This window comes from Amyelois transitella, chromosome 19, assembly GCF_032362555.1.
Source record: "Amyelois transitella isolate CPQ chromosome 19, ilAmyTran1.1, whole genome shotgun sequence".
Taxonomy (NCBI): Eukaryota; Metazoa; Arthropoda; class Insecta; order Lepidoptera; family Pyralidae; genus Amyelois; species Amyelois transitella.
The window spans coordinates 6845325-6871565 of record NC_083522.1 but is presented as its reverse complement, the minus strand read 5'-3'; the positions used below and the strand labels follow the sequence as shown (position 1 = coordinate 6871565).

The 26241-nt window shown below is 37.5% G+C and overlaps 3 protein-coding genes across 10 annotated transcripts in view; 2 read left to right on the top strand and 1 right to left on the bottom strand.

Annotated features, from left to right (window-relative positions):
• LOC106132528 (protein disabled) overlaps positions 1–8445 on the top strand; it is a 28324-nt gene extending 19879 nt beyond the window's left edge. For 6 of the 7 annotated variants that reach the window (XM_060949595.1, XM_060949594.1, XM_060949597.1 and 3 more), the window contains 8 exons: positions 329–436; positions 1253–1343; positions 1981–2149; positions 2807–2973; positions 3740–3813; positions 4027–4108; positions 4226–4546; positions 5004–8445. In XM_060949595.1, the coding sequence (XP_060805578.1) occupies positions 329–436; positions 1253–1343; positions 1981–2149; positions 2807–2973; positions 3740–3813; positions 4027–4108; positions 4226–4546; positions 5004–5367 (1376 nt within the window). In that variant the 3' untranslated portion in view covers positions 5368–8445. The remainder of the gene's footprint in view (positions 1–328; positions 437–1252; positions 1344–1980; positions 2150–2806; positions 2974–3739; positions 3814–4026; positions 4109–4225; positions 4547–5003) is intronic. The other variant, XM_060949596.1, reaches the window with a different exon arrangement.
• Positions 8446–10017: 1572 nt separating this feature from the next.
• On the top strand, positions 10018–11370 carry LOC106132683 (lysM and putative peptidoglycan-binding domain-containing protein 3). The gene is made up of 3 exons (XM_013332171.2): positions 10018–10195; positions 10278–10461; positions 10701–11370. The coding sequence occupies exons 1-3, from the start codon at positions 10185–10187 to the stop codon at positions 11289–11291; spliced, it is 786 nt and encodes a 261-aa protein (XP_013187625.2). The 5' UTR covers positions 10018–10184; the 3' UTR covers positions 11292–11370.
• Positions 11371–12281: 911 nt separating this feature from the next.
• The window catches only part of LOC106132684 (heterogeneous nuclear ribonucleoprotein K), a 29051-nt gene continuing 15091 nt past the window's right edge, over positions 12282–26241 (bottom strand). For both annotated transcript variants that reach the window (XM_060949557.1, XM_060949556.1), the window contains 10 exons: positions 25715–25814; positions 24902–24958; positions 23924–23967; positions 23401–23476; positions 23147–23257; positions 16603–16731; positions 15964–16177; positions 15562–15740; positions 14920–15089; positions 12282–12746 (listed from right to left, as the gene is read on the bottom strand). In XM_060949557.1, the coding sequence (XP_060805540.1) occupies positions 12701–12746; positions 14920–15089; positions 15562–15740; positions 15964–16177; positions 16603–16731; positions 23147–23257; positions 23401–23476; positions 23924–23967; positions 24902–24958; positions 25715–25804 (1116 nt within the window). In that variant the 5' untranslated portion in view covers positions 25805–25814 and the 3' untranslated portion in view covers positions 12282–12700. The remainder of the gene's footprint in view (positions 12747–14919; positions 15090–15561; positions 15741–15963; positions 16178–16602; positions 16732–23146; positions 23258–23400; positions 23477–23923; positions 23968–24901; positions 24959–25714; positions 25815–26241) is intronic.

The following is a 26241-nucleotide window of genomic DNA, read 5'->3' as shown; positions in this document are numbered from 1 at the left end:
AGGATTTTAAAGTGATATTTTTAAGATTTAATTTCACATGGATGGACAAATTTTTTTGCTTCTAGTTGGGTCCAGTTGTTAATAGGTAGTAAGTTAGACGTGCTACCTATTAACAACTAGAATGAGGGTCTACTTGGAATGTTTAGAAATATTTTTTTTAATAGGATACAAATAAGGCGCTCAATTCACGCATGCGAAGCTGCGGGTGAAAGCTAGTTGTCTATATTAAATTTCAAATTCAAAATTCGAATTCGTGCGATATTTCATATCACATAATAATTGTCATTTAAAAAAAGAATAGTGAATGAAGTGGGTGGTTGTTCGCCAGAGGCGGGCGGGGGCGCGGGCGCGGGCGGGCGCGCGCGCTGGGCGGCGCTGGGCCGCGCCTCGCCCTGGTCCTCCGACTCCGAGCCGCGCGCGCGCCGCGGCCGCGCCGGTAAGCTGTGTTATATATCTACTGCACACATACACGCTCCATGCGGCTCCCGTGTGCCGTGTGGCTCCCGGCACCAATACAAAAAAGAATAGGACCACTCCATCTCTTTCCCATGGATGTCGTAAAAGGCGACTAAGGGATAATAGGCTTACAAACTTGGGATTCTTTTTTTAGGCGATGGGTTAGCAACCTGTCACTTTTTGAATCTCAATTCTATCATTAAGCCAAATAGCTGAACGTGGCTATTCGGTCTTTTCAAGACCGGCTCTGGCTCTGTTTACCCCGCAAGGAATATAGACGTGACCATAAGTATGTATGTATGTATACACACTCCCACGTTCCGAAACATGTTACAATGATCCGTGGTCACCGAGTGACTGAAAACCAGCGGGCTACTGCTCCGTGTACGCTATGTGCTCGTTTAATACCTGTATTATTTATAAATATTTCGTCATGCACGTGTTTTATAGACTAATTTAATAGACAGCAAAGCTGTTGCTGTCTACCCCGTAACGGATACAGACGTGTTCTTCTTCATCCTAGCTTTATGCATTCTCACCACTCTGGAGAGGAGCCCGGCGTATGCCTTTGACCATGACACCTGGATTTGGTGAGTCAGGTTTTAACACGAAACGACTCCCATCTGACCTATAAAAGCAGGAGCACCTGTCACCTTACAGTCTTTTCGAGACTGTTGGCTTCGTCTACTACCCAAGAGATATACACTTAACTTTGTATGTATATAAATACAAGGTATAAATCTTTCAGCACCAAGCTTCAAACTAGACTTTTAATAAGTATATTCTAAATTGCCAGTTCACACGTCGTCGTCGTCCCGCGACGTGTCGCCGTGGGACGAGGAGCCCAACACGGCGCCGCGCGGCCCGCTGCGGCACAGGGACTCCAGGTCGGTCGCTGTTACCAGTCAATTAAATATTTACTACTAGTTCTACATTCATTCATGTTTTTTAATGTAGACAATGTACATTCGTCCATGATTTAGATTTAAGAGATCTATATTTGTATATTGACGTCCGATGAAAATGCTGCAGTGTAGTTTGTTCCGCCGCTTCTTCTACACATGCGCTTTGGAAGCGGTAGTAGTTATAATTATATAGATTTAAGTGATGTGACGTCAATAAGTGATGCCTTGTATCCAATTTTTTCCAATTTTGAAAATAAATCTATTCTATTCTATTTCATGGCACATTGGCTAACATATGAACGCCAAAGACTAACCGCTCAGCCTGGAGTCTTGAAATTTACAGAGTTTTAGTTCCTTGTATAGTGTTGTATAGTGTGTGCGCTAAAAGAGGATGTTCCGAAATTCAGTACTAATCTAATTTTCTAGAGTACAATTGTTAAGTTTGATAAACGTTGTAGCAAAGTAAAGCTTTTTTTTTAACACTTTTTAGACCCCTCAAATAACTGACCATTTATATTATTAGTTAACTTTTCTCCTTTTTTATACGGAACATATTCAAAATCATTACGTTGAGAGAATAAAAAATAGTATGAAATTAAGATGCGAGTTAAATTTTCAGACACAATTCGTCCGGCTCGAGAGAATGCCTAGACAGCGGGAGTGGCAGAGAAAAGGATAAACTAAGGGACAAACGGGACCGATCGGATCGGGATCTCAGTAGGGACGGGAGGGACTCGGGGCGGGATCGGAGGGACTCGGGCAGCGGCCGGGATCGGAGGGATAGCAAGGCAAGTCGGAAATTTATCAAATTAATTTCTTTTTTTGTTTTATTGATTCACATATGTAAGGCCGCTTTTTAAGCACTAACCATATTAAGTGATTATGACGTCACAGTGATTTGACTTTTTAAACACCAAACAGTTTATTGAACTGAGTTGTCCTATTGGGACACAAAAGCTTTTGAAACATAGACTTTACATAAAGTAGTATATGCTGATCGCCCAATGGGTGGCAAATTTAATTTTTTATCCTGACATTTCTCTAAAAAGTTCTTCAGATTTACTAGTAAAAATTGCCTGATTTTTACGACTACAAAAAGAATAAAACTTCATGTTTTACGCAAAATCTGTCGGAAGTCTATCTATCAAAAGTATCTGTCGGATTAGTACTTTAGATTTGGAATGAATCGTTGAGGCCGTTCAGCCTCCATGGGCAGACATAGTCTCTGACTTGTCATTAAGACGAATAAAACTGACCGACAGATTATTAAAAAAAATTACTATCGATTTGACTGAGACGACGACTAGACTAGATCCTGAACTAAACTAAACAAAAACCGGAAAATCTGGTGTTTTTTTTTATTATGACTGATCCACCAGACCCTCGGCCCGTTCAGTAATGAAGAGTATAGGTATATGTATATGTAATAACAGAATGATATCCAGGAGAGGGAGCACAGGAGAGAGCGTCGCAGCCGGGAGCGGGACGGCGACGGCTGGGAGCGCGGCTACCGGGAGCGCGGCTACCGGGACTGCCGCGCCCGGGAGCCCGGCAAGGACTACCGGGACAAGGAGCGCCACAGGAAGCCCAGGCATTCCTACGACGAGGACGAGTGAGTTCATACGCACATTTATATTATAATCATCACGTCTTGAGTCGGTTCCGAATATGTGCAGAGATCGGAATAGGTAGATTGATTTTATGTACTTGCATCATGAATTACCATAGAAAGCATAACATGGATAAGCCTCTTTTCCGGGATTCCATTTTAGTACTTACACTAACAGTAAACTACATTGTCCGCAGGTAACATAGGACTACAATTTACGTGAACGAAGTCGGGGGAAAACAGCTACCACTAATATATTATTCATCCCACAAAAATCTACTATATAATAATTTACGAATCCCGCAATCCCGGGCGGAGGCATGTCCATATTAATATATACGTTTCAGTTCATTGACTTCAATTCAATCTACCTATTCCGATCTTTAGTAATGTGTTCAGTTAAAATGCGTAATAAGTATAAAGGCACAGGTTCAAATCCTGTAAAAATGTCTATTTTCGTAGTTATGTACTATTAGTTTGAATACAAACCGATGCTCTTAAGGTAAGGAAAAACCCGCACACATTAAGGAAATAAATATGTATCCATGGATCAATCCAATACGGGTTGGGTTCCCCTACAAAAATTCAGATAGGAGTCGCTAAGTGAAAAAACCTAACTTATCCAATCCAGGATCCATGGTCAATACCTCAGGCTTGTCTGCAGAGTGGTGAGGATGCAACCGAGACAAAATCCAGAAGAATATTATAGCACATACGTAAAGAAATAAACCATATATGTACCGTACCATATTTCATATTCTTTTCGCAGTTACAGTGACGGCTGCGGATCTGGCCGGTCTTCGCCGAGAGACCGGTGGCCCGACCAACGGTGGAGGAGAGACGGTCAGTCCTTATTTATATATCAAATCTACGGGTATAGTACTTTATTCCGTTATGAAAAGTTTCTTATGCCTTTTTAATACTATAAATAGGGCCAGAAGTTTCAAAGAGTTTATTCAAATTGATAAAGTGTAATGTGCTAATTAACAAAGGAATATACAAACTTATGGTTTGGTATTTTTGACAACTCCTTCTCAATACTTTATTAAATTTCAGAAAGAAATTATGGTTCGTTAGGATGGCGCGAGACGAGACGTAGAGCGGAATTAAGACAAAGTGAAGATCCGAGCGATAGAAGGTATGTATTATGTAAAAATAATTGTAATTTTTTTTGTTCATCAAAAAGTTGTTTGTATTGTACCTTGCAAACTTGATAAAAATAAGCCCAATTTATGTATCGATTAAAAATTCACAGATACGGCTCAACGTTAGGATGGCCGAGTCGTCGTTACGGCACGGGATCCTGGCGAGAAACGGAGCGAGAAACACGCGATGTACGAGAAACACGGGATATTCGAGAAACACGCGAAGGACGAGAAACTCGGGAAGCGAGAAGACGCGCTCGCAGGGAAATGCGGGAAGCGCGGGAATCCCGCGACCGGCGGGACAATCGGTTCTCGAACGATTTCTCTCCACGGGATCGTGACCATCCCTCGCCGTTCGACAATGACTTCCACGACACGCCCAATTCAGCGAATAAAAAACGTACGCCGTATTCTTCTTTAGAAGGAACTAGGTAAGAATATGACAATTAACATCTAACTCATTGTTGCAATCGTAAAATCAAATAACGTCTTTAAAGAAAGTAGAGATTCTAAATTAAGACATGCAGTGATAACTAGGAAAGAGTTTTATAATAATGCTGTTTGTCAGAAAGACTTCCCTTTTCATGTGTGTTTTTGATTGCATCTTTATAAAATACAATAGCTACATACTATCCTGGGTTAAATCTCAATCCAGTCCGCATCAGCATGGCACGCGTGACGCTATTTTTATCACGCGGAAAACTTTCGCCGATATAGTTTTTCGCACGAAATGAAACGGCGTAGCGCTTGCCATTCTACGGCGCTGGTCCACAGGAATTCAAATGATATCCAAAAAAAGCTATACAATTTAGCACGGCGATTTGAACTTGGAATAAAAAAAAAAGAAAAAATTACACTGTATGAGAAACACACGTTCGCCGTTGTCAGATTCGCGTTCGAATCGGAGCCGTCCCCGGTGTCGGGCGGCAGCTCGCGCGCGCACGCGGAGTCGCCGGCGGCGCGCTTCCGGTTCGACTCGGACTCCGTGTCGCCGCGCTCCATGTTCGAGGACGACTTCGCGCCGCGCGGCCGCACCGCCTCCATCGCCGAGGAGGACGAGAGCGACGTCCCCCCGCTCAGAACCAAACCGCAACAAGCACACAAAGATATCAAAAAGTCGGAATCGGTAAATATATTCACTAGGGAATCGGATCCGTTTGAAGGAGACGCGTTTTTCGCGTGCACAGGCTCTGATAGAGCTGCGAGGAGAGAGAACTGGCCGTCTGATTTCCAAGGGTTCGATCACGCGTGAGTCCGCTCTGTCCGGTTTGTTAGTCTGCGGCCGGAACGCTCGTAGGTTTGTTGGGCACTAGCGTTTAAGGTTATGACAGAAAATTTAGATTGAATCGTTTAATATTTTTCGTCATGTCGTAATATGTGGAGGTGTGTGTTGTTTTTTTATGGTGTTTGACCAAAGTAATGGCCCTGTTATTCCTCTAGTGCGTGCAATTATTTCAAGAGAAAACAAATTTTCGTGCAGTCTTTGATCTGAAATAAGATCCCATTTTTACGCGCTAATAACCATTACAATAATATCTGTTAAATTAAAGAAGTACTACTTTTTAACGAAAATCTTCTATGAATTTTGGTTATTGATTAATTAAATGTTGCTCGAACTGAGATACATCACAGACTCATTATGTTCTTAGAAGTATTTAAAATTTAAATCTCGTTACTGTCTCCAGCCACTCTATAACGCTAGTATATCAATAAATCTATGGGAACCAAAAACTCTTTGTCTATTCGCGCTCGATTCTATGAATCTGTCAATAGTTGCTTTGCTATCGTTTTGCACTGGATGCATTTTTCTATACGTATAAATTTTAGATTAAGAATGAGTCTCGAATAGACGAGAATAGACAATAGAGTTCTTTCAACTGTTGCTACACATGTACTTTTCAGTTAAATCTTTATGAATTTACAGTAAAATGTATCTACCATTCTGGTACATGTAGTGCGGTGGTTCTAAAGCTGCCACATAGAAACGAAAGCGGAGGCAAACGAGTATAAGTATGATTTGAGTTTGTATGATTAGTCACGGCTTCGCTATATCTCCGTTTTCCCATCAGTTTGTATGTGGCAGGTTTTGAAGTAGTCATTACAGAACAGCGGACAACGGGCGGTCTTGTCACAATAAAAAATATATAGTCATCGATCTCGTATATTAGATCTTAGCGGTTCCCTTCCCTCGGTGGAAATTCTATATTTTATACCCCAACACATTTCTTTTTAGGTTAGTGATACACCTTTAGTCGCTTGCCAGTCGAAATCATCTAGTCCAAAACAAGTCTAAATTAAGTCATTCGTTATAAAATATAGAATTTTGCATCAAATCTGTGTCTAATATTTCCGATATAGTTTTACGGCGGTATATTAACTAGTATTTAGGTATAGTCGAGGTTAAGCTGTATACCCACTGACCATTGTCGCCCTAGTATTATGTTAAGACATATATGAATTTGGACGGAGCGCGTTCGAGTTTGTATAGGCCTTGAAACGCAACCTGTGATATGTATAAGCAACGCCCTATTTTAAAGTTTTTTTAACGCTTCTGTAATGTGATATTTGATCTTTGCTGTTATCATCAACTCCACTTTTTTATTTAGGAATAAATATGTCAGTTTTTTTTTATTTTATTGACTTTATAACTATGATCACAGAATAAATATTTGACTTGAGTGAATTCAAAGAAAAAAATATGTTTGAGCTTTGTTTTCTTTTTATTTACATACCTACTTCGTTTAATCTGAACCGGACATTTTAGAAGTACGGGTTTAACTGTAGCAATTAAAATAACAGTAAAGAAAACGCTTTGATTCTTGGCAGCTAAACATAAGTTATGAATTCACAATATTATTTGACGTAAAAAATTAAAAATATTCTAACTATATTTTTTTTACTTTACTTACTTTTGACGCCTTCCGTATTTCAACATTGAATCAATTTATTAAAATTGTTGGGCACAAATATTTATTACTCAGTATTATTTCATTTTGAATAAAGTTGTAAATATTTTCGCATAACGAATAATTTTTATCATCTTGTAAATAAATTTGTCTGATTTTGTGTGGTGTAATATTAATACTGTGTTTTTCAAACTTGTTTAATAATGACTCAATAAAATTTTTTTTAAATATATTTCTTGGTATTGAACGAATGCGGAGTTTGGCGCAAAATGATGAAACATGCAATTATTAAACTTATATAAATTTGGTATTACACGTGTAGTGCATGTAATCCAAGAAGTTTATTATTTTTATTTGCATTTATTATTTCTCAACCAATCAAAATCTTATTCGACTGTCTATGAGTTTCGTTTAATCATATAATTAATTGCATTTAAATTTATTATTAATTGCATTTGATTACGAATTTAAAACCGATTAATGTAGTATTTGACACAAATGTCAATATTTATTTTAACGAATATACATATTTTTGGAAGGTTGTGTTTGTATATGAACAAAAATGATTACAACTTTTACGTAACTATATGACCTCATTAACTAAATATATAACAGTAACTAATCACTACTTCTAAATTTCTTATAAGTGCGATCTTTTCCGATTTTTTTATTAATTGTAAATGGAGAAACTTCTTTAATTTCTAACAAAGGCGAGTTCCGCATGTGACAATTAAAATTTTTATACATGTTGATGAGATGCAGACAAACCCACTAGATTCTAATCCAAGCTTGCATGGGGACTCAATTAAAACGTTATACAAACATGCCAATATTATAGCATATACTATTTTATGTTATTTAGATCTTTCCTCTACTAAATCGCGAATACAATTTTTTTTTGATCTTTTTCTGTGATATTTTTTTTTGTGATTGTCAATAAAGTATAAAATCTTACAAATTGTATAAGTTATTTGTATTTCCATTCTGCTCTAAAGGTAATATTTTTAGAATCACGTCTAATGTTAAATTTGTTATAATATACAGAACAAAATAACTTTTACTCATTTTATATTGCCGTAATTAAAAATATTCTTCGTAAATTTAAATACTTATGAAAGTGTTGTATGTAATAACATGAAAAAATATGCACTTTTTATTAAAAAAATTAAGTAAAAATAAACCCATAGTCATTTTATAGAATTAAATTTAATTAACAATGTATTCATGAAAGCTATTGTTACCTATACCTAGCGATGTGGAGTCGGTTTTGTATTAAACAATTTTTTGTACATAAAATAGTTAGTAAATTAATTATGTGCAATTATTAACACACTATGGCGCAATACCAAAGGTATTTATGTTCTGTAACTGTTGTGTAAAATACTCGGAATTATTAAAATTATAATAAAATGATTTAAAATATACTTATTGTGTTTTAATAACTGGTTGTTCACCGCAAACTATGACGTCCAGAACACTTAATTTGGTACAAAATTGTGAATATTTTAGAAACGACTAGACCGATTTTGATATTAAACTTGTAAATTTTACTTCTGCCAATAAAATCAAACTTTATACATCTACACAATTTATCCTTCTCATTGCATGAGGATTGCTCCTTCTCCCGCCCCGCTCACCGCTGTGTATAAAACTTAAGATTTTACTTCCTTTTTTTTTGCTAGAGGCTTCGCTCCTAGCTGCTTTTCCAGCGTAGGAAAGGAAAGGCTCTAAACATGAAATTATTATTTTAGGCGAAAGGCTTACACCTATGACTGACTATATCTCATTTCCACTATCCAACTGAACGTGGACTCAACGCGGGCGAGTCCGAAACGGAAGCCCACGTTCTAAGACATTACCGATCTCGATTATACCAAAAAGACTAAAACAAAAATAAAAAAATTACCGTCATTTTACTGACAGGTGGCAAAAGAATTTTATTCGTAACACGGGGAATTTCAATACCTACCTAATGTATTTATGAAGGATAAAAAAAACCTTAATTGTGTAGCTGTGAACAGGCGCCACTGCTGAATCAGATTACTTAGACCGTCGGTAAGTTACCATTATCCTGTTACACAGACCATATTATAATCCTTCTAATCTCTAGATATAGGTATACATATTTTGTAATTTGACCAAAATCAATTCACACAACTCCAAATTCAACAATTATGAAAGTAATTATTGCCGAAAGGCAAGCCAAGCGTTGTATGTTTTGGTCTGTGGTCTGTGTTTTAGTATATTTATTGGGAATTTATGAATACCTACATATGTTGATAATTCGCTTTTGGGTTTATCATACTAGTAGGCAGAGATCGATTTCATCTCATATTGTTGACTAGCTGTTACCCGCGACTTCCTTCGCCTACATTCTCAATACACAAAAGCTGACCCTCTGTATTGCCCCTTTAAGAAGGGTGGCGAGAGAAATTGTTGTGTAAGTCTCAAGTTATACGAAGCCTTACAACTTTGGTTCTAAAATTGAATTTTTTTCAAGACAATAAAGAATTTATTTATTATTTATTTACTTACACATCAGAGAAAACTGTATTCAAATCGAAGCAATAGTTATTGCGTCATGTGCAGTACAAACATACAGACAGACAGGTATTTTAACAATCAGATTTTTGGCTTCTTATTTTTCTCTTCTCTTTTAGAATGCCCATATTTTTTTGGCAATATAAGTCTTAGTTACATTTTTATTTTCTTTATGCCGTTAATCATAAACAATTTAGGAATATGTAATAATTATATTATCCTGAAAAGTAAAGCTGTCTGTTGTAGTTTGATAGAAAAAATGACATACTCTCAAAGGCCATACTCGAAAGTTTTTATTTCCTAAAAACTATACTTTGTATGCGACAATAGATAAAATACCCATTAAACCCATAAAGTATCGACTGAAATGGTCATACCACGGAACGTGACATGACACGTGTGACAAATGACAGCCGTAACTGGATGTCAAATTTTAATGATGTGTCAAATCAAATGTCAAAACCTTAAAAACATTTTTTTGTTCTGTTGAATAAAAGTTAACAGCTGTGTTTTTCCTATTTTAATAACAATAAAATCAAAATATATTATTGAAAGTACAAGTATACTGTTAATTTACATTGGGTCATGCTAGAATCAAAAAGATTGAGCGTTGTTTTGGACAATGAAACAAAGGTAAATTCATTTTATGAAACGTTAAAGATCCCCTTTGTTGTTTACGTGTTACATTATTGCTTCTTGTATGTATTTTCTATAGGACACGAATAATGCACGGTGGAGATGATGTTCTGGCATATAATACAGGTTCTAGTCATAATGCTGATTTAGATAACCAGAACCAAATACAACTACACAAAATGAAACAACCAGAACATTATATTGAAGCGCAAGTACTCGAAGGTGATACTTTGCAAGCCATCGCGCTACGATTTCATTCTTCCGTATGTACCTTTATTTAATTTTATTTGTTGGAACTATTTTATACCAAACTTTATGATCATATTGTCATGTATTATGTTGGTTGTTTTGTGATTATGAGCACTTATCTGATTCTTGAACACATACTAAGATGAGACATTTCCCATTAATAAATTCATATCAAAACAATCTTATAAATATTCTTATAAACTCCACATTATTTTATCTAAATATCCTAGTTTGATTAAAAGTGTTTCTTCAGATTTCAGAATTGAAAAGGGTAAATCATATTCATAAGGATAATGAAATATTTGCCAGACGAACAATCAAGGTACCAGTTACACCATACTCTATTTTAACTGAAACATTGCCAATGACTATTGTTAATCCTGTGCCTTCCACTTCTAAGGAGACTCCAAAGAATTCGCTTTTCCAAGATTTAAATACCAATTTACACAATAGAGGGAACCATAGTAACATACTATTGAATGATAGTTTGACTAAAGGAAATAATGATTGTGAGATTGATTACAACAAAATTGTTTTAAATAGTAAGCTGGCGCCATCATTGATTCCATACACTGATACTGAACTGCTGGAGCCTGTGTCTGAGGATACCCAACTGTTGCCGAGTAATAAAAACAAAGAAAGTGTAGAAACTGTTGTGGTGAAGCAGCTGACGTCACAAGGTGCTGATTTTGGACTGAAGTGGTACCATTTACTGAGCTGTGTCCTGGTTTTAGGTGTTCTGATACCTATTGTTTATGTTTTGTTCTTTTTAGAAAAGCCACATGAGTTGATGCAATTTCATGGCTCTAACAATACAAATAATATTCTAAAGAATATGACATAACTTTCTAAGAATGAAGCTTTAAATGTTTAATATAAATATATGTATATCTACTTTTAATATAGGTTTCGTCATATTTGTATTTATGTGTTTTATTATACATACATACATACATAAAATCACGCCTCTTTCCCGGAGGGGTAGGCAGAGACTACTTCTTTCCACTTGCCACGATCTCTGCATATTTCCTTCGCTTCATCCACATTCATAACTCTCTTCATGCAATCTCGGCGGTTTCGGGTACTTTTGACCTGACCCTTTACCAGGACGTCCTTAATTTGATCAAGATACGTTCGTCTAGGTCTTCCCACTCCGACCTTTCCCTCCACAGTGACAGTGTTTTATTATATGGTAGCTTTTTTGAGCACAACAACAAATTACAAAAGACTGTATTATCATTATTCATTATTTCATATTAATCATTATTTTTATCCAAAATAAAGCTGGCACAAGTTTATTTTGGATAAATTAGACAAAAAAGGTGTAATCTGTCATGATGATGAACTCACGATGATTTCCCCCACCGTAAGAGCATCGGTTAATATTCAAACTATAACTTAAAAAATAATTGGGATTCGAACCTGTGCCTTTGTGCGCGTCACGCATTTTGACAATAGAAGTTTGTTTCATGTAGGTCTAATTTGTTTTTTGCGGGCATTCTGCTATCTATTTATTGAGAATCTAGTTGTTAGAAGGGAAAAATTTACTCAGTGCTACAAAATCAGTAAGTTAGGCCAGTTTTTCTTTAATGGATTGCACCATATTAAAATACCCTTAGGGCAAAAACACTTTTTTGAATCTTTGTAACCTTTGAACTATATGATCTGATTTAGATGAAATTTTAAAGGTGTGTGTAGTCTGTCAGTAAAATTAACACAATTTCGTAAAAAAATTATTGCGAGGTCAAAGTTCGAGGCTAATGAGTAGTTTAGTCTTTTATTACAAGGTCTGCTGCGGATACATAATATATTGATTTGGAAATGAAAACCAAAATTCGCAAAATAAACTATTTATTTTATTTCTTTTACAAACCTATTTGCTTAAAAAATATATCGATGTAACAAATTGTGAGTAAATTATTGACACAATTATTTCTTTAATAAATTTCTTATTAATATGATAAATGCAACCTTAAAACTTTACCAAACACCCGTCTTGAATACAAATTAAGGCGCGAGAGTTGCTATTACATGGGTTGTCTAAAATTCAGATCCAATAAACAAATATAAAAATAATTACCATTATTCTGAAAACTATATCTAACAGACAAATTAATCAATGATTGAACTCTCAGCGACCTTCGTGGTATTACAAAAGCCTCGTATTACATACTGTAGTTTACTAGAATGAGGTGGTATTGTAAAGCTTCATGTGAAATAGTTTAACGGTTATCCCGCTCGGCGCTTCCGAAATCAAAAGTTGCTGCTGCGACCGAGATGGGGGTTACTCTCGTGCACGCTGCGAAAAAAAATAAAATTCTATTATTTTCAAATTTTGCTTATGTAAAACAAATAGAAAAGAAAGATGTTACACGGGTTAGTGAAAAATGATGAGGCAGGAGAGCAGCGTGAGGAAGTCTTCATCTGAAGAAAATGCGAGCGCTTTGTAGGCAGATTAGTGATTCCTTGTTATAATAGATCAAAACAACAAAATCACTAGTCTTCCATACAATGCGCCGCGACCGACGCCCGTTAGTTGATGTAAACCTAGAAATATTGTTAATCACAAACAATTACATAGCAAACATGTAATTTAACATTTCCTTTCGTCATTTTTAGCAAAAATTATAGTAATATGTAAAGTAATCGTTTTTATTGTAATTATGATGGGCTTGGTAACTGTTTAACTTCTAAACAACATGTAAATTATTCCATTTGTTAAAAGTGGTTTTATAAAATGATAATTTCACATTATTATAGTCAAACATGAATGACGAAAGAAAACGTTCTCCCATGAAAAGGTTACACTGGTCGGCATCAAAATCAGAGCAATAATGTGAATATGTGAACTCGATACAGTATAGACAGACTAAAAATATGTGGTGATAATTTGTCCATCACGTAAAATTTTGATGTAAAGAGCTTTTTTAGATTTCGCTAGAATTCGTCACAATTCGATAAAGGCAACGGTATTCGTAAACGTTTTTCGCATGTTTGTCATTGTATTCTGTATTTAGCTCTGTGTTAGAAAGAGATAGGTTAGTTAATTGTAAACAACAGCTTGCTAACTAACAAACACATGCGCAAGCGCAATGATTGTTTTGAATTAGTGAGCTTGAACTTGTGGAGAAAGTTATAAAAAATTTGTTTGTTTTAATTTGGTTTTTGGTACATTGCCCACATGGAAAAAAGATATAATGGCAAGTGGACCCCAGCAATGTTAGCTGATTTTTGCTGGAGAATAAATCGAGAATAAAAGTACAAAATAACTCTTATTTTTTAATTAATAGGTATATTTTCAACATTGTAATTTAATTTTTTTTTTCAAAATAAGTAGGTATTTTATTATATATATCTAAATTTCGGTATTTTATTTCAACGGCAGTATCTCGAAAACTAGACGTGGTAGCATAAATCTGTAAACAGATTTGCATTCTGCTAACCAAAGCCAATAAGAATTACATACTATAATATTTTTGCTCCCGGACTTTTTTTTTTGCCGACCAGTGTTATTATTACTGTTCAACTTAAAATGAAAATTATTATTGACAAATGATTTCTACAGGAAAAAAAACAACCCATTACTCTTAGAATATCCCATGAGAAATGTCAATTGATTTATAAATGACTGTCATACTAATTATATTTCTACAAGGCCCAACAAGGAATGATAGTAACACTCTATACGTATCTACAAAAGTCTGTGTTTTACCTGGTGTTTGTAATCGGGCCAGTGAAACGATCAATTTTGCAAGCATTGAATTACATTTTAGCTTTGTTTGGGGCCAACTCAGGGAACTCTTCAAACATTCTAGCGTCAAAACAATGCGTGTTAGTAATGATTATAAAGATGTTAACATATTGATTGATGCAATACTTTAATTTTTTAAAGCTATAAGCTTTATCATATTTTATAGAATTATAAAGAAAAGCTTGTTTTTGTCATTTGTTACATCTGTACTGTTATTCCCAAAGGTAAATTTGGCAAATCTTTTCACATTATACATATTATTCAGATTGAATACCAGGAATTTCAAAATAACATGAAGGAACTGCCGTCTGGCTTTATGAAGTTTATGCATGCGATGCCGCAAAAATTCATTGATTCGTATCCCAAATATTAGGATTAGGTTGATTTCGCGTCAAATAATTTCCTGGGCTGTAACATACTGAGCCTTCTGGATTCTGACAAGCAGTTTTCCCTCACCGCAAAAGCATCGTTCCCTGTTCCCAAAAGTATTATCCTATTCCCAAGTAATATTTTATGAGTACAAGTACTCAAAACCGACGATCCTGCTTGTAAAGGTCGATAAATGCAGGACGAGCGTGCAGTTTGCTGTAAAAGTCGGGTGATGGTGGGTCATGTTTTCATTTCATATCCCCAAATATATTTTGAAAAGATGAGCATGCAGTTCACCTCCCCGGCAGTACATACTGCGCTCTCTGAAGGGAGGAGCGAAAATATATAATACCTCTGCTGCAGCAGATATTGCGCCTTCTGTATCCTGGCGGAGGTGCCGGTGATGGTGATGATGCGGTCGCTGGAGCCCTGCAGCGGCGCCGCGATCTCGATGCCGGCGCCCGACTCCGCGCGGATCTTGCGGATGCGCGTGCCGGCCTTGCCTATTATCGCGCCGGCCAGCTGCAATTTTATTAATTTAACATTACCAGTATGTCTTAGAAAGACCATGTCATGGTCGATAAAAGATAGGGAGTCACTTTTCGTATACCTTCATCCCGATTAACATCTGGAAACTACGCAAAAGTGAATTCACGTACCGGCGACTGTACTTTTGTCGAAAGTAGTAGCCAAGTAAGAAATATGTAGGTACCAATGGAAACTAAGAATTCTAAAAAGTGGACTACGTGGGAACAGAACGACCGATAAGCGGACCCCAAGTCAATTAGGAATACGCAAAATTATAGAAAAAGATAAACAACATCAATTACCAAACGCTTTTGAAAATAGTAGGGCATGAAGGTGAAGACAATGTGTTATGAATTTCATATTCGCGGCACGGTTACGGCGGCGGCACCGCTAACAATCGCGAAGAAGAATTGACTACTATCAATAACCACGTCGAAAAAAATTGTGAATAAAAAAGACTACTCACATCCTTAGGAATAGTGACCTGCGTCGAGGTCTCTTGCCCCCCGTTGCTGGAGAAGCCCCCCCCGCCGCCGCCGAAGTTCCCCCCGAAGCCGCCGCCGAAGCCCCCGCGCGGGGCGCCGCCACCGAAGTTGCCACGCGGAGGCGGACCGCCGAAATCATTGCCGCCGAAGCCTCGGGGACCTGCAATTGTAATTTCAAATGCTTGTAAAAGGTTACCGTAAATGAATCCCGTGACGTGAAGAACCTTGCACATTTAGGCAACTAGAAGAAAAGATGTGCGGATGGATGTGACTTCGTGTAAAAACCTTATTTTTAATTAAGGACCGTGGTTACATACAGTGAAACTCCATATTTGTTTCACGCTGTCAAAGCCAAAGGTGTATTCCTAGCAGCAGCGACCTACCTCCAGTGGGTCCTGGTGGGGGTCCCCTCGACATCGGTCCCCGGGGCCCGCCGGGCCCGCGGCTGGGCCCGGGCGGGGGCCTGGCGGAGGGCCGGCCGGGGCCCCCGCGCGGCGGTCCCCTTCCGCCGCCTCCTCCGAAGCCGCCATACTCGTCTGCGTAGAAATCATCATAGTTGTGGGGGTCGTAGTTTTGGATGGGCCCTTTGATTGGTACCTGGAATATTAATTAAAAACTAAGTAAACAATAAATAAGAGGAATGAAAATAAATTTGCTTTAGTGTTTTTCATTCTAACAGCACTGTTTCACTTCTCAATTTGCAGTCTAATTTCGTCCACTGCAGAACATAAACCTCCTCTAACGCATTCCAAGCTACAACAAGGCAACTAAGTTTTCTCGGTTTGTGAGTCCCATCTGTAAATTCTAATCCAGCACTATGTGACCAACACCGCCTATTTTTACTTAACCAATTAGCTAGTATACTCGTACAAAAAAAATTCAGGCAACTGTTACCATGAAATCTTGTAGAGTTGCGGAGATTGACGGACGGGAATCGAGTCGGGCTTCGTGTAAAAAACCTTACTTGCACAATCCAGATACTGTCGAGTATAATGTTATACAATTTAGTGCCAAACCCCCACCTGTCTGATGAGGTCCAGCACCTCGCGCACTCCGGCCGCCACCGCGTCGGCGTTCCCCACGAGCTGCACCACCCTCTCCGAGCTCTGCGGCGCGGGGTTCGAGAAGATCTTCAGCTTCGCGCCGGTTTTCTGCAATTATATATAGCATTACATTAGTATTGGTGGCGGTAAAATTAATACTTCTTTACCATCAGAATCAATACTAATATTTTAAATACGGAAGTCTGTTACGCTTTTGCGCCTAAATCATTAGACCAATTTTGATCAAATCATGCATGAATATATTTTAACGGAGGTCAATCAAACTTTCTTTTTATGATTTCTTATTTTTACCACGGAAACGAAGTCTTAACATATTTACATAATATGGATCAATTCGAATCGAATTGCCAAATCTATCATGCAAGCCACTAACATAAAAAAAAAATCACTTCGATCCCACACACCCAAAAGAGAACGAAAGAACATCCTATCAAGCAGATTGGCGTTAAAGAGTATATTTTTTTTTATTAAAAATGTCGTGGCTCGTAATCATAATCCATAGTCTTTATCTACGTCTTTAGAACCTGACGTGATATTAAGCACGATATTGTCATTTACATGCGAGTGTAAAATCATTAAATAGGATGAAATATAAAATGTCAAAACTTGTTAATTTAACAAATAAATGTAGTTTTTTTTTATGATGTTTATATAGACTCTGGCTAACAGCCAAGTGCTTCATACATTTTATTTACAGACAGACCTTTATTTATAAATATTAATCTGAGAAAGCCATAGACAAATATATAAAATAAAGAAAGGTCTCCTTCTAGTTATTTTAAGGGCCTTTTTAGTTTAATATTATGGTGCTGCAGAAACTGATATTTATGCAGCACCATAAATTTAAATATTTAACCATAATATTTAATTGTAAATATTTAATTTTTGCCTGATGGCAATATCACTATTTACACTTTTTTTGTATTTGTTCATTAAATGGCAAACTAAACAACAAAAGGACCTTGAATCAAATAGTAGTAAAACAATAAGAATAAAAAAATAACTTACAAATAGACGCGCTACTAAATAATTGATTTTAAAAAAATATATATTCGTAACTAAAACAAAATACCGACCTAACAACGACTCTTTAAGAACGGAAAATATTTTATATCAACATGTACTTTAAAGTTACAAAACACAATTGACATCTTATAAAGTATGAAATTAATATATATATGACAAAAGAAATATTTTTATATAGGAAGTAAATAAAAAATTAAATTTTCTAATTATTTTATTGATTTTTTTGTAGATAAAAAAGTTAATATATGAAAATAAAATTATTTTGTTTTGTGATTACATAACGAAACAATATCAATCAGTTACGTTGCAATAAAAAAAAAATTAAAATTAACAAACTTTTGATAAAATAAAAACTATTATCAAAATTACCGATATTAGATAACTTCATGGCGGTTCCGTCCTTCGGCGACACGTCAAGGAGACACCAGCGCGCGTCGTGCTAAGTCCTGGCGGGGCGTTCATTCTGTGTGGTGACGTTTGACAGCGCGCACTGCGCTACACGCATGCGCCGCAGGATCGACCGGCGCACGTCACACGTGTCCCACACGCACAAACAACCGGTGAGGACACTGACTTGACAACTTTAGTAGTCACACACGTCCAGTAAATCACTTTTAATTTTTCTAAGTCACGGATTATTTTGCGACCGAACGGCGGAAGGAGCGTTCATCCCCCGGGTGGTTGAACACCGAATGAAGCAATGAGCGCGCTGCATCACCTGCCTGCCTCGGTCCCCGCGCCCCCCGCCCTGCACTTGTACGGCATCGCGACACGCCTACACCTCAACCTGGGATCCGCTACCATCTGTCGTATCCTTACAGTACCCTATACTAACTGCAAACAATCCATTTCAACCGCGAGCCATCTAGCGGCCGACCAACTCGCCGGGGAGGCGACCCTCGTCTTTGTTCGCGGTGTGACAGTCTAATCAGAAAGTTATTAATTAGGATATCTTTTACCAAGAAAAATTTCTTGATAGATAAAGTTTTCAGGAATTAATAATACCTTTTTAATATGACTATTTAAAGGTTGCTCCGTAAATAAAACCTTACAAAAACAATGTTTCATCGAGTAAGATTTATTTAATGAATAGAAAAAGCTGGCACTATTCCAACAATAGCTTTGTTCTAGCTTCACACAACACCCGCAGATGTGGAAAATAGATATACAATAGCGTTTCTCCATCAGGTGGGCTGTCCATTTCCACCTTGCGGCCAGCGAGTGACCGCGAAGCCCTACGCCCTCGGAAACGGAAGCGTGCGGGGTAATTGTCGGTGTCACCGGCGCCTGCTAATTACCGACATGTTCGTACGACATGTGTGCCCCGCTCAAATTACACTTATTTGTCTATGGGTACACCGCGCGTAATGACAGTCGCTATGTACGTTAGTCTAAAACATACGGTCAATATATGTATTGAGGCTTAATATTCATATTAATTTATTTGTCAACTAAGTGCAGGTACATTGGTCTTAATGTCCCGATAACGCCTATTTTGTCCGTAGCCCAGAGGTTTGTAGCGCTAAAAATATTGTACAATCTGTACTAATGTAAATAAAAAATAAAACATCTTAAAAAAAATCTCGCATAGAATCAGGAGTGAGTTCCCCCCTCTGTTTATTAATAAGTGCTCAAGAAGACATGCTCTTGTCTCATGCATCTTCATGACATGGACACCCTTTTGATATTCATCAAAATAGGAGTTAAAAGATTGTTTCGTTGAAAGAATGAATAACCTTCCTACAGATATAAATACTTGAAACAAATAATCACATAAAAAACCCTTAAAAAACACAGAACCTCGACTAAGTAATCTTATATAAAATCTGTGAGTACATGATCCCTTCCTCTTTTTTCGTGACGTATCGAGGATGTGGCGTTACAAAAAGGCCGCGTGGCTGCAACCCGAGCGGCGCCGCGCTTCCGACGGATGGAGCCCCGCGGCACATGTGATAACCCTACAAGCGACTCGTTTCCCATTGCTCCCCATAGCCGGCAGAGGCCTATTATAATTTTGTAAAAGTTCGCGGCCTTAGCCGAAGATTAAATCAGATCTTTTATTCTTTTCTTACAACAATTAAGGACCCGGTCGGACGGTGTAATGGGAGATGAGTGGATATATGCGTTCGACATTTTTTTGAAAATGCCGACGCGATATGTTTAAGATCGATAGAACATTTTGTTCAGATCTTAGAAATATAATATCCACTAACAATGGTTATTTTAACTACATTTCGTAATCACCATATAAGAAATATCCATATATACCTTCAGGTAACATCTTTAAGAACTGGCGTTCTGTCTAGGTTTTAACTTGTAAGTACCTTAAACTTAGAGCCTTTTTAATATATAAAGCTTTAACCTAGTTTGCATTCCGCTAAGTTCATAAACTTGGCTAACTTGCAAGGAATTCCTTTAACGGTCAAACTTTTCTACTGCAGACTAAAAGCTCCGCAAAATCGCACTTGGTGCATGTTTCTTATCAACTAACTCAATGTAATTTTAAGAGTAAGAAAAATAAAATAGAATTGCGGTAGACCTGTGAGCATTCAATGAAAGAAATAATAAAAATACTCGTTTGTAATAAACGATAGACGTTCTTCGAATATATGTACATAAGAAAATTATTAAAAATGGACAGAATTTCGGGTGAAATCTAACAAAGTTTCTGAGGAGCATAAACGACATAAAATATTAAAAAGAAAACATTTAATCGAGAACAGGACGCGCTAGTCGAGTCGAGTCGGCTACCTGGCGCGCAGGTGACTGAAGACGGGCGATTAAAGACCGAGCCATATGCTCCGAATTTCTATTTATGTGTGCAAGAGTGGCGCGGCATTGTGCAAGTAGTTTGGTAGGTAGGTGAAGGCCAGGTGCGCGGTTTTTGTGCGGCTTTTTGTTCGGCCTTCCGGCGGCTGCGCGACCACCTGCCGGCGACGCGCCGCCCTCGCGCAGCTGCCGAGACGCACGCGCCCTGTGTGAACTTTACACTTCTACTTTAAAGTCATCATACCGCTTTTAAGTAGGCGAATACGCGGAAAACTACTCCTCGATCCTATGCAAAGATTGTGATTCATTTTTTAATTTCAAAACACTATGAGTTGTTAGACTGGTGTTAATGTCTACTAACAATCACTATGACAACCAACATTTTGAACAAGCTTACTGCAGCATTGGCTTAAACTTATACCTAGCGAACTTAAGGATACGATGAACGCTCACCACTTTTTAGAAAGGTTTCAATGAAATAGTGTCACAAGTTAGACCAAGGGTTCTTTCTTATTGCCTATGAAAAGGATTAAAATTACAAAATGGAATAAACCCCGCCCGACTCGTGTGTTTAATAATGTAACCAGAACTTCTAAACTTTGGAATTTTGACGTACGGAGACGGACGAGGCATCTCATTATTATTAGAGCAGGTTCAAATAACTGAAAGAAAGACGACGCTTACAATGCTTAAAAGCTTTATACCTGACATAAAAATAAGGTTAAACTTATCGCAATAATTTCAGTACATGAAGAGGACACAAACACATGCGTCAATGAAAACTCCGTTCACATACGAAAGTCTTTTGTAAATGACAACAAAAGAAAATGAATTCGATGCGCGCATTGTGACCCGTACCAGGTAACGGCCATTGACTCTATATACTTTTATACGGGAACAAAAGATTCGCGAACAGCTGATCGATGGCAGAGGGAATGATAAAAAATTGGGACATCTTCAGGTAGACAAGATTAAAGCTTTGCGATAAATTAGTTGCGAAGCACTTTTTGCGAAAAAAAGCGCGGACGGAGCTAAAATAATTCAGTACCCGATTGATTTGATAATATCCTCAGTTAGTACAAAATTTGCTTCATCGCATTCAAAAGTTCACTGACTGATTTTTTTCCACCACCTTCATATTTCGATAAGTGGTATTAATGCTTATAGACAAAATACTTTATTTGTCAGGATGTTTTAGTTGTATCGAGGAAACTATTGAACTTCATACTAATACATTGAGCAGACATAACCATATTAACCACAAAAAGTTTTCCCCGCAAAGCTTTCGAACGGGAGAGTTAATATCAGACCCGCTTGTACGGAAAATGTAGCGGCAACTAAGGACAGAGTCACACTACATCTGATGACAACTCGGATACCAAAGGTAACTCCACTACATAACATAGAATTTTACACAAAGCGGCTGCCACCGGAATCTATAAGGCTAGACTTGGAACTAGTCACTGGAGGAATAAATATAAATAAACTTTTCTTTAGTATTTTTTGTCTTTGCATAAATTTTAGCTTTAATATGATAACTTCCAAATTCAAAATGAAATGAACGTCAGTTCAAATCCCCGCACAAGCTGGCCAGTACCAACTCTCGTTATGAAAGGCAACACCGCTAGATTAGCAAGTTGCGGACGTTTTAAAACTTGCTCGGCGCTCTGGGCGGGAGTAATTGATCCGAAGGATGCGGGCGGTGCATTATATAGTTATGCCGTTTAACTTGTTTGTTGTTCTATGATGGGGTCTCCCTATAAGCTTTGTTGAGATATAAGAAGTCTGTTTAAATTTATCTCTGATAAAGGAATATAGATCGGTGTCGATAACAACAGTAAGTTTCAACATATTTTTAATATTGAACTTTTTGCATTGTAGTTTGACGCCTTTGGTCACTACTCTGGCGTGCAAGGCGACTTAAGATAGATTTTTAGATATTACGTTGTATTTCCTTTTATAATAGATTTTTTTGTAAGAAGGAAAGTGTTATAGCCATATAAATCGTGTTACATTAATCCCAATTCATTAGTTACGTCAATAGCATTTATTAACGTAACAACTGTATAATGATGTACTAATAATGAGATGGCAAAATATAATTTATCAAGCAAAACAAAAACCGAGATAATACGGTATTAACGCAACCCAACTAGATGTGAATACATACTCAATACATAGATTTAAAGAGAAAACTTTATAAAAATAGTCGAATCGCCCGATAAAAAGGTAGCGCGAGTCTTCGACGACGCCCGACAGATGTTGGCGCATCTGCTGCACGTGGCTGAATACCTTTACGATAAAAAATTCTTTTCGAATAACTGTATGCGCCGCGCAGATGACTTTAACGTGTCGAAGCAACCCATCTGCTCGACCACCTTCATACGCTATGTTCGCTATACGAGTAACTTACATACAAACACACCTCTTTACCTTAGGGGTACATACTTTGTTTTACCACTTGTTACGATCCTAGCATATTTCTTTGCCTCATCCACATTCTTCATCATCATTCAACCATCTTTTCATGCAAGCTCGATTGATGGTGCTCTTGACTTGCTGTTTCAACAAAACGTCTGTAATGAATGAAGGTAACTAAACCGACCCAAATGTGGTAGTGGTAACAAACCCATTCTTGTAAGCCGTCTCGCCTAACATAAAAAAAAAATAAAAGTTAGGTTCGATAAAATATTGTAAATTGTCTTACATCGCGAAGTTCCTTGATCTTGGAGCCGCCCTTGCCGATCACGCAGCCCGCTCGGCTCTGGTGGATCAATAGGCGAACGTCGAGGTCTTCAGTGTTGCCCTTGGGTCCTCCCTAACAAAATAAGCGAATCCGATGTCAATGTGTTTGCTATTGATGCCAAATACGTATAAATTTTATTCGAAGTTGTACTATATGGAGATTTTTAACCTGTTTCAAATATATTATTGGGTAAAGTACTTATATATATTACTTACATCAGCCAAATTTGGAAGAATCTCTTTGACGATATCCAAAACAGAATCGACATCCGGAGCCAATATCGACAGTACACTGAAAAACAATGACTATATTAGCACACGTAAATACAAGCGCAAGAGAATGGATAAGAATCACAACACAATATTAATAAATAACGATATAAAAATCAACGGTCAGGGAGGTCTGTTTGCCGGACTTTACTCAAAGCATGATAAGATGAAAAAGTGATGTCGGTAGAACTAAGATAGATCAAACGAGTGGTCCAACGAGGACAGAACACGAGTGAGAGGATAAAGTCCTGAGGGAAAAGTTCTTAGCGACTAATGAGCGGAGTGACGACACAGAGGTCTAGAATGAAAGTAAGTCCGGTGCGAGGGTGCAGCGTACTGCGGAGTGTCGCGGGTGGTCACACGGGGTGAAGCGCCTAAGTTCAAACACGATCCGACTCCTGACTGTTGACAGAGTATATAAAAGAGGCTCGGGATTTAATTGAGAGTAGATGTTGGCGATATAGTTTACCGTTCGGGGCCGGGGCAATCTGGGACTGTTATAGAGGCTTTGTACTGCGTGGCGGGGCGGCGGGCGGGGCGGCGGCGTCCGGCGGGGCGGGACCGGCAACCAAGACACGCTGTAGCACCGCGCCGCGCGACTCCACTCGCCACGGACAACACTCGTGGTAACACCTCCCAAATAACTTTGTCTCTGGTAAGCGGCGGACTAAATTTGAGGGATTTCTCCGTGCAGTTGACCCAAACTTTACCAAAAATAGTTCAAATCCAACTGTGGTTAAAATGGTTACGTTGTCCACTAAACTAAAATCTTGCCTTCAGAGTGTAAAGTTATTTGGTAAGCGCTGTATTTTTAGCAAGTGTTGGGAGCGGTCGAGTGTTTAGGGCATGAGAGGAGGCACGCGGCGCGTCGCGCTACGAGCACAAGGCGTCTCGGGGGCGATAAAGACCTGTAACTGGCTGCCGGGGGGTTATTCTGTCTACGACCTACGGACTAGCCGCGGGCGCGAGGCGCCTGTGCCGGCCAACAGTGACCAACAATAATATCTTCCTTATTTCGAAATCTTGACATGGTCGTTACGTTTCTACGAGACAAGCGATGTAACAAACATCGGTATGGGATGCAGAAGAAAAGAATCTGGTCAAAGTCATCAATTTCATATTACCGATTTCAAAGACATTTGCAGCAGTACAATAGTTACATATGTTTGGTAGGTACCTGGAGTAAAAGATGTTAAGTAGAGTAAAAAAATATTTTTATCTAAACTTACTGATTCAGAAAACAACAAAAATACTCTGAAAGAAATGCTAAGTGTGCTGCACCATTAAAAATATTAATATTAATATGTACCTTATTCTTCTCTATATGAAGGTTTAAATTGTAATAATCATAATTAAAAGAACTCTGCACAGATCAAATGAATTTTATACGAGTCTACATAATCGAGTCGTGGTGGCTATTAAAGCAAACCATGGGATCAATACTGACCTGGCTCCTGAGCTTTGATATATTGGTTCCGCCCTTCCCGATGATCGAACCAGCCACCTGTCAAAAATTATTCTTATCATGCGAAGATCAAACAAAAATTTACAAACATTCTAAATATTAAAGAATAAATATCTGTTATAACAGTTGAAACATCAAATGGTTTAAAGTACAATCACGTATTTAATGGAGATCTAGGCTAGAATTTAGCTGCACTTATCGCCAAATAAGACTGTTTGTAACCTTCGATTTTTTTCATTAACTATACTTACTGTTTTTTACGCTGTAGCTTCATATATCATAACATACATATTATTTAGACAACAACACAAGAAATTTATTGTTTCATGTTTATTCCATAAAGTGGGACGCCGACAATACTATCAATTTTATAACGTGGGATTTTAGGCCAAGCGTTTGATAGACCCTAAAATCTGGTTTACTGTCGTATCGAACTTAAATATTTAAGAGGGGAAGAACGATATTTCTTTTACCGCGTCATTCGATCAGTCACAAGGAAACAAAAGAACTCTCTACCTACACACAATCCTAGTATGTAGGATATTTTTTATAGAATTACTATGATTTTTGAGTAAGTTACATATGTCCAATATTGAAAATTTAATTTTTTTAAAGCTTTTGTTCTAACAGGTAATATTTTGAATTTATAAAATAAAATTAAAGTACCTAAGTATTTTTTTAAATTCACATTTTCCTCGTAAGGAAGTATTATGACTTGCGAGTAAAATCATGAATTAAACTATTTGTAATCTATATTTTTTAATAACTAATTAAAAAAAAAAATTGATAACTTACCTTGCTGGGAATCAGAAACGTGACTTCATCGTCAGTATGCCTCTGCCTCTTGTGGGAAGGGCCGTCGTCTCCGTAAGCGTCTCGCTTCATACTGCTGGCCCTGTAACAAAGTTATCATAAATTTCCGAAAAGAAGTTTAGTGGACAGATTACCTCTTCAACTCAACTTTAAACAAGGACATATTTTTACGAAATTTTATGATTTGATTTAAGACCTAATTATCGATTTAATCCGATGACATTGTTGTTTATAAGACATAATGTAGTTGAAGAATTCTTTTAAACAAGTTGGCAACTTTGAGGGAGTCATTAGAAATATTAGATTTTAATTCTAAAAACAGTTAAAGAACTTTGCATATAATTTTAAATTATCAATATCTCCAAATGATATCAGAAAACTGTTATTCGTAATTCAAAGAAGCGGCATTTTCAACAAATGCAAACACCATGACACAAGATATCGCGGGATTTACACGGAATATTTCATCTAATGAGAGACTGTCAGGAGCACACCGTCATCAAAAACAT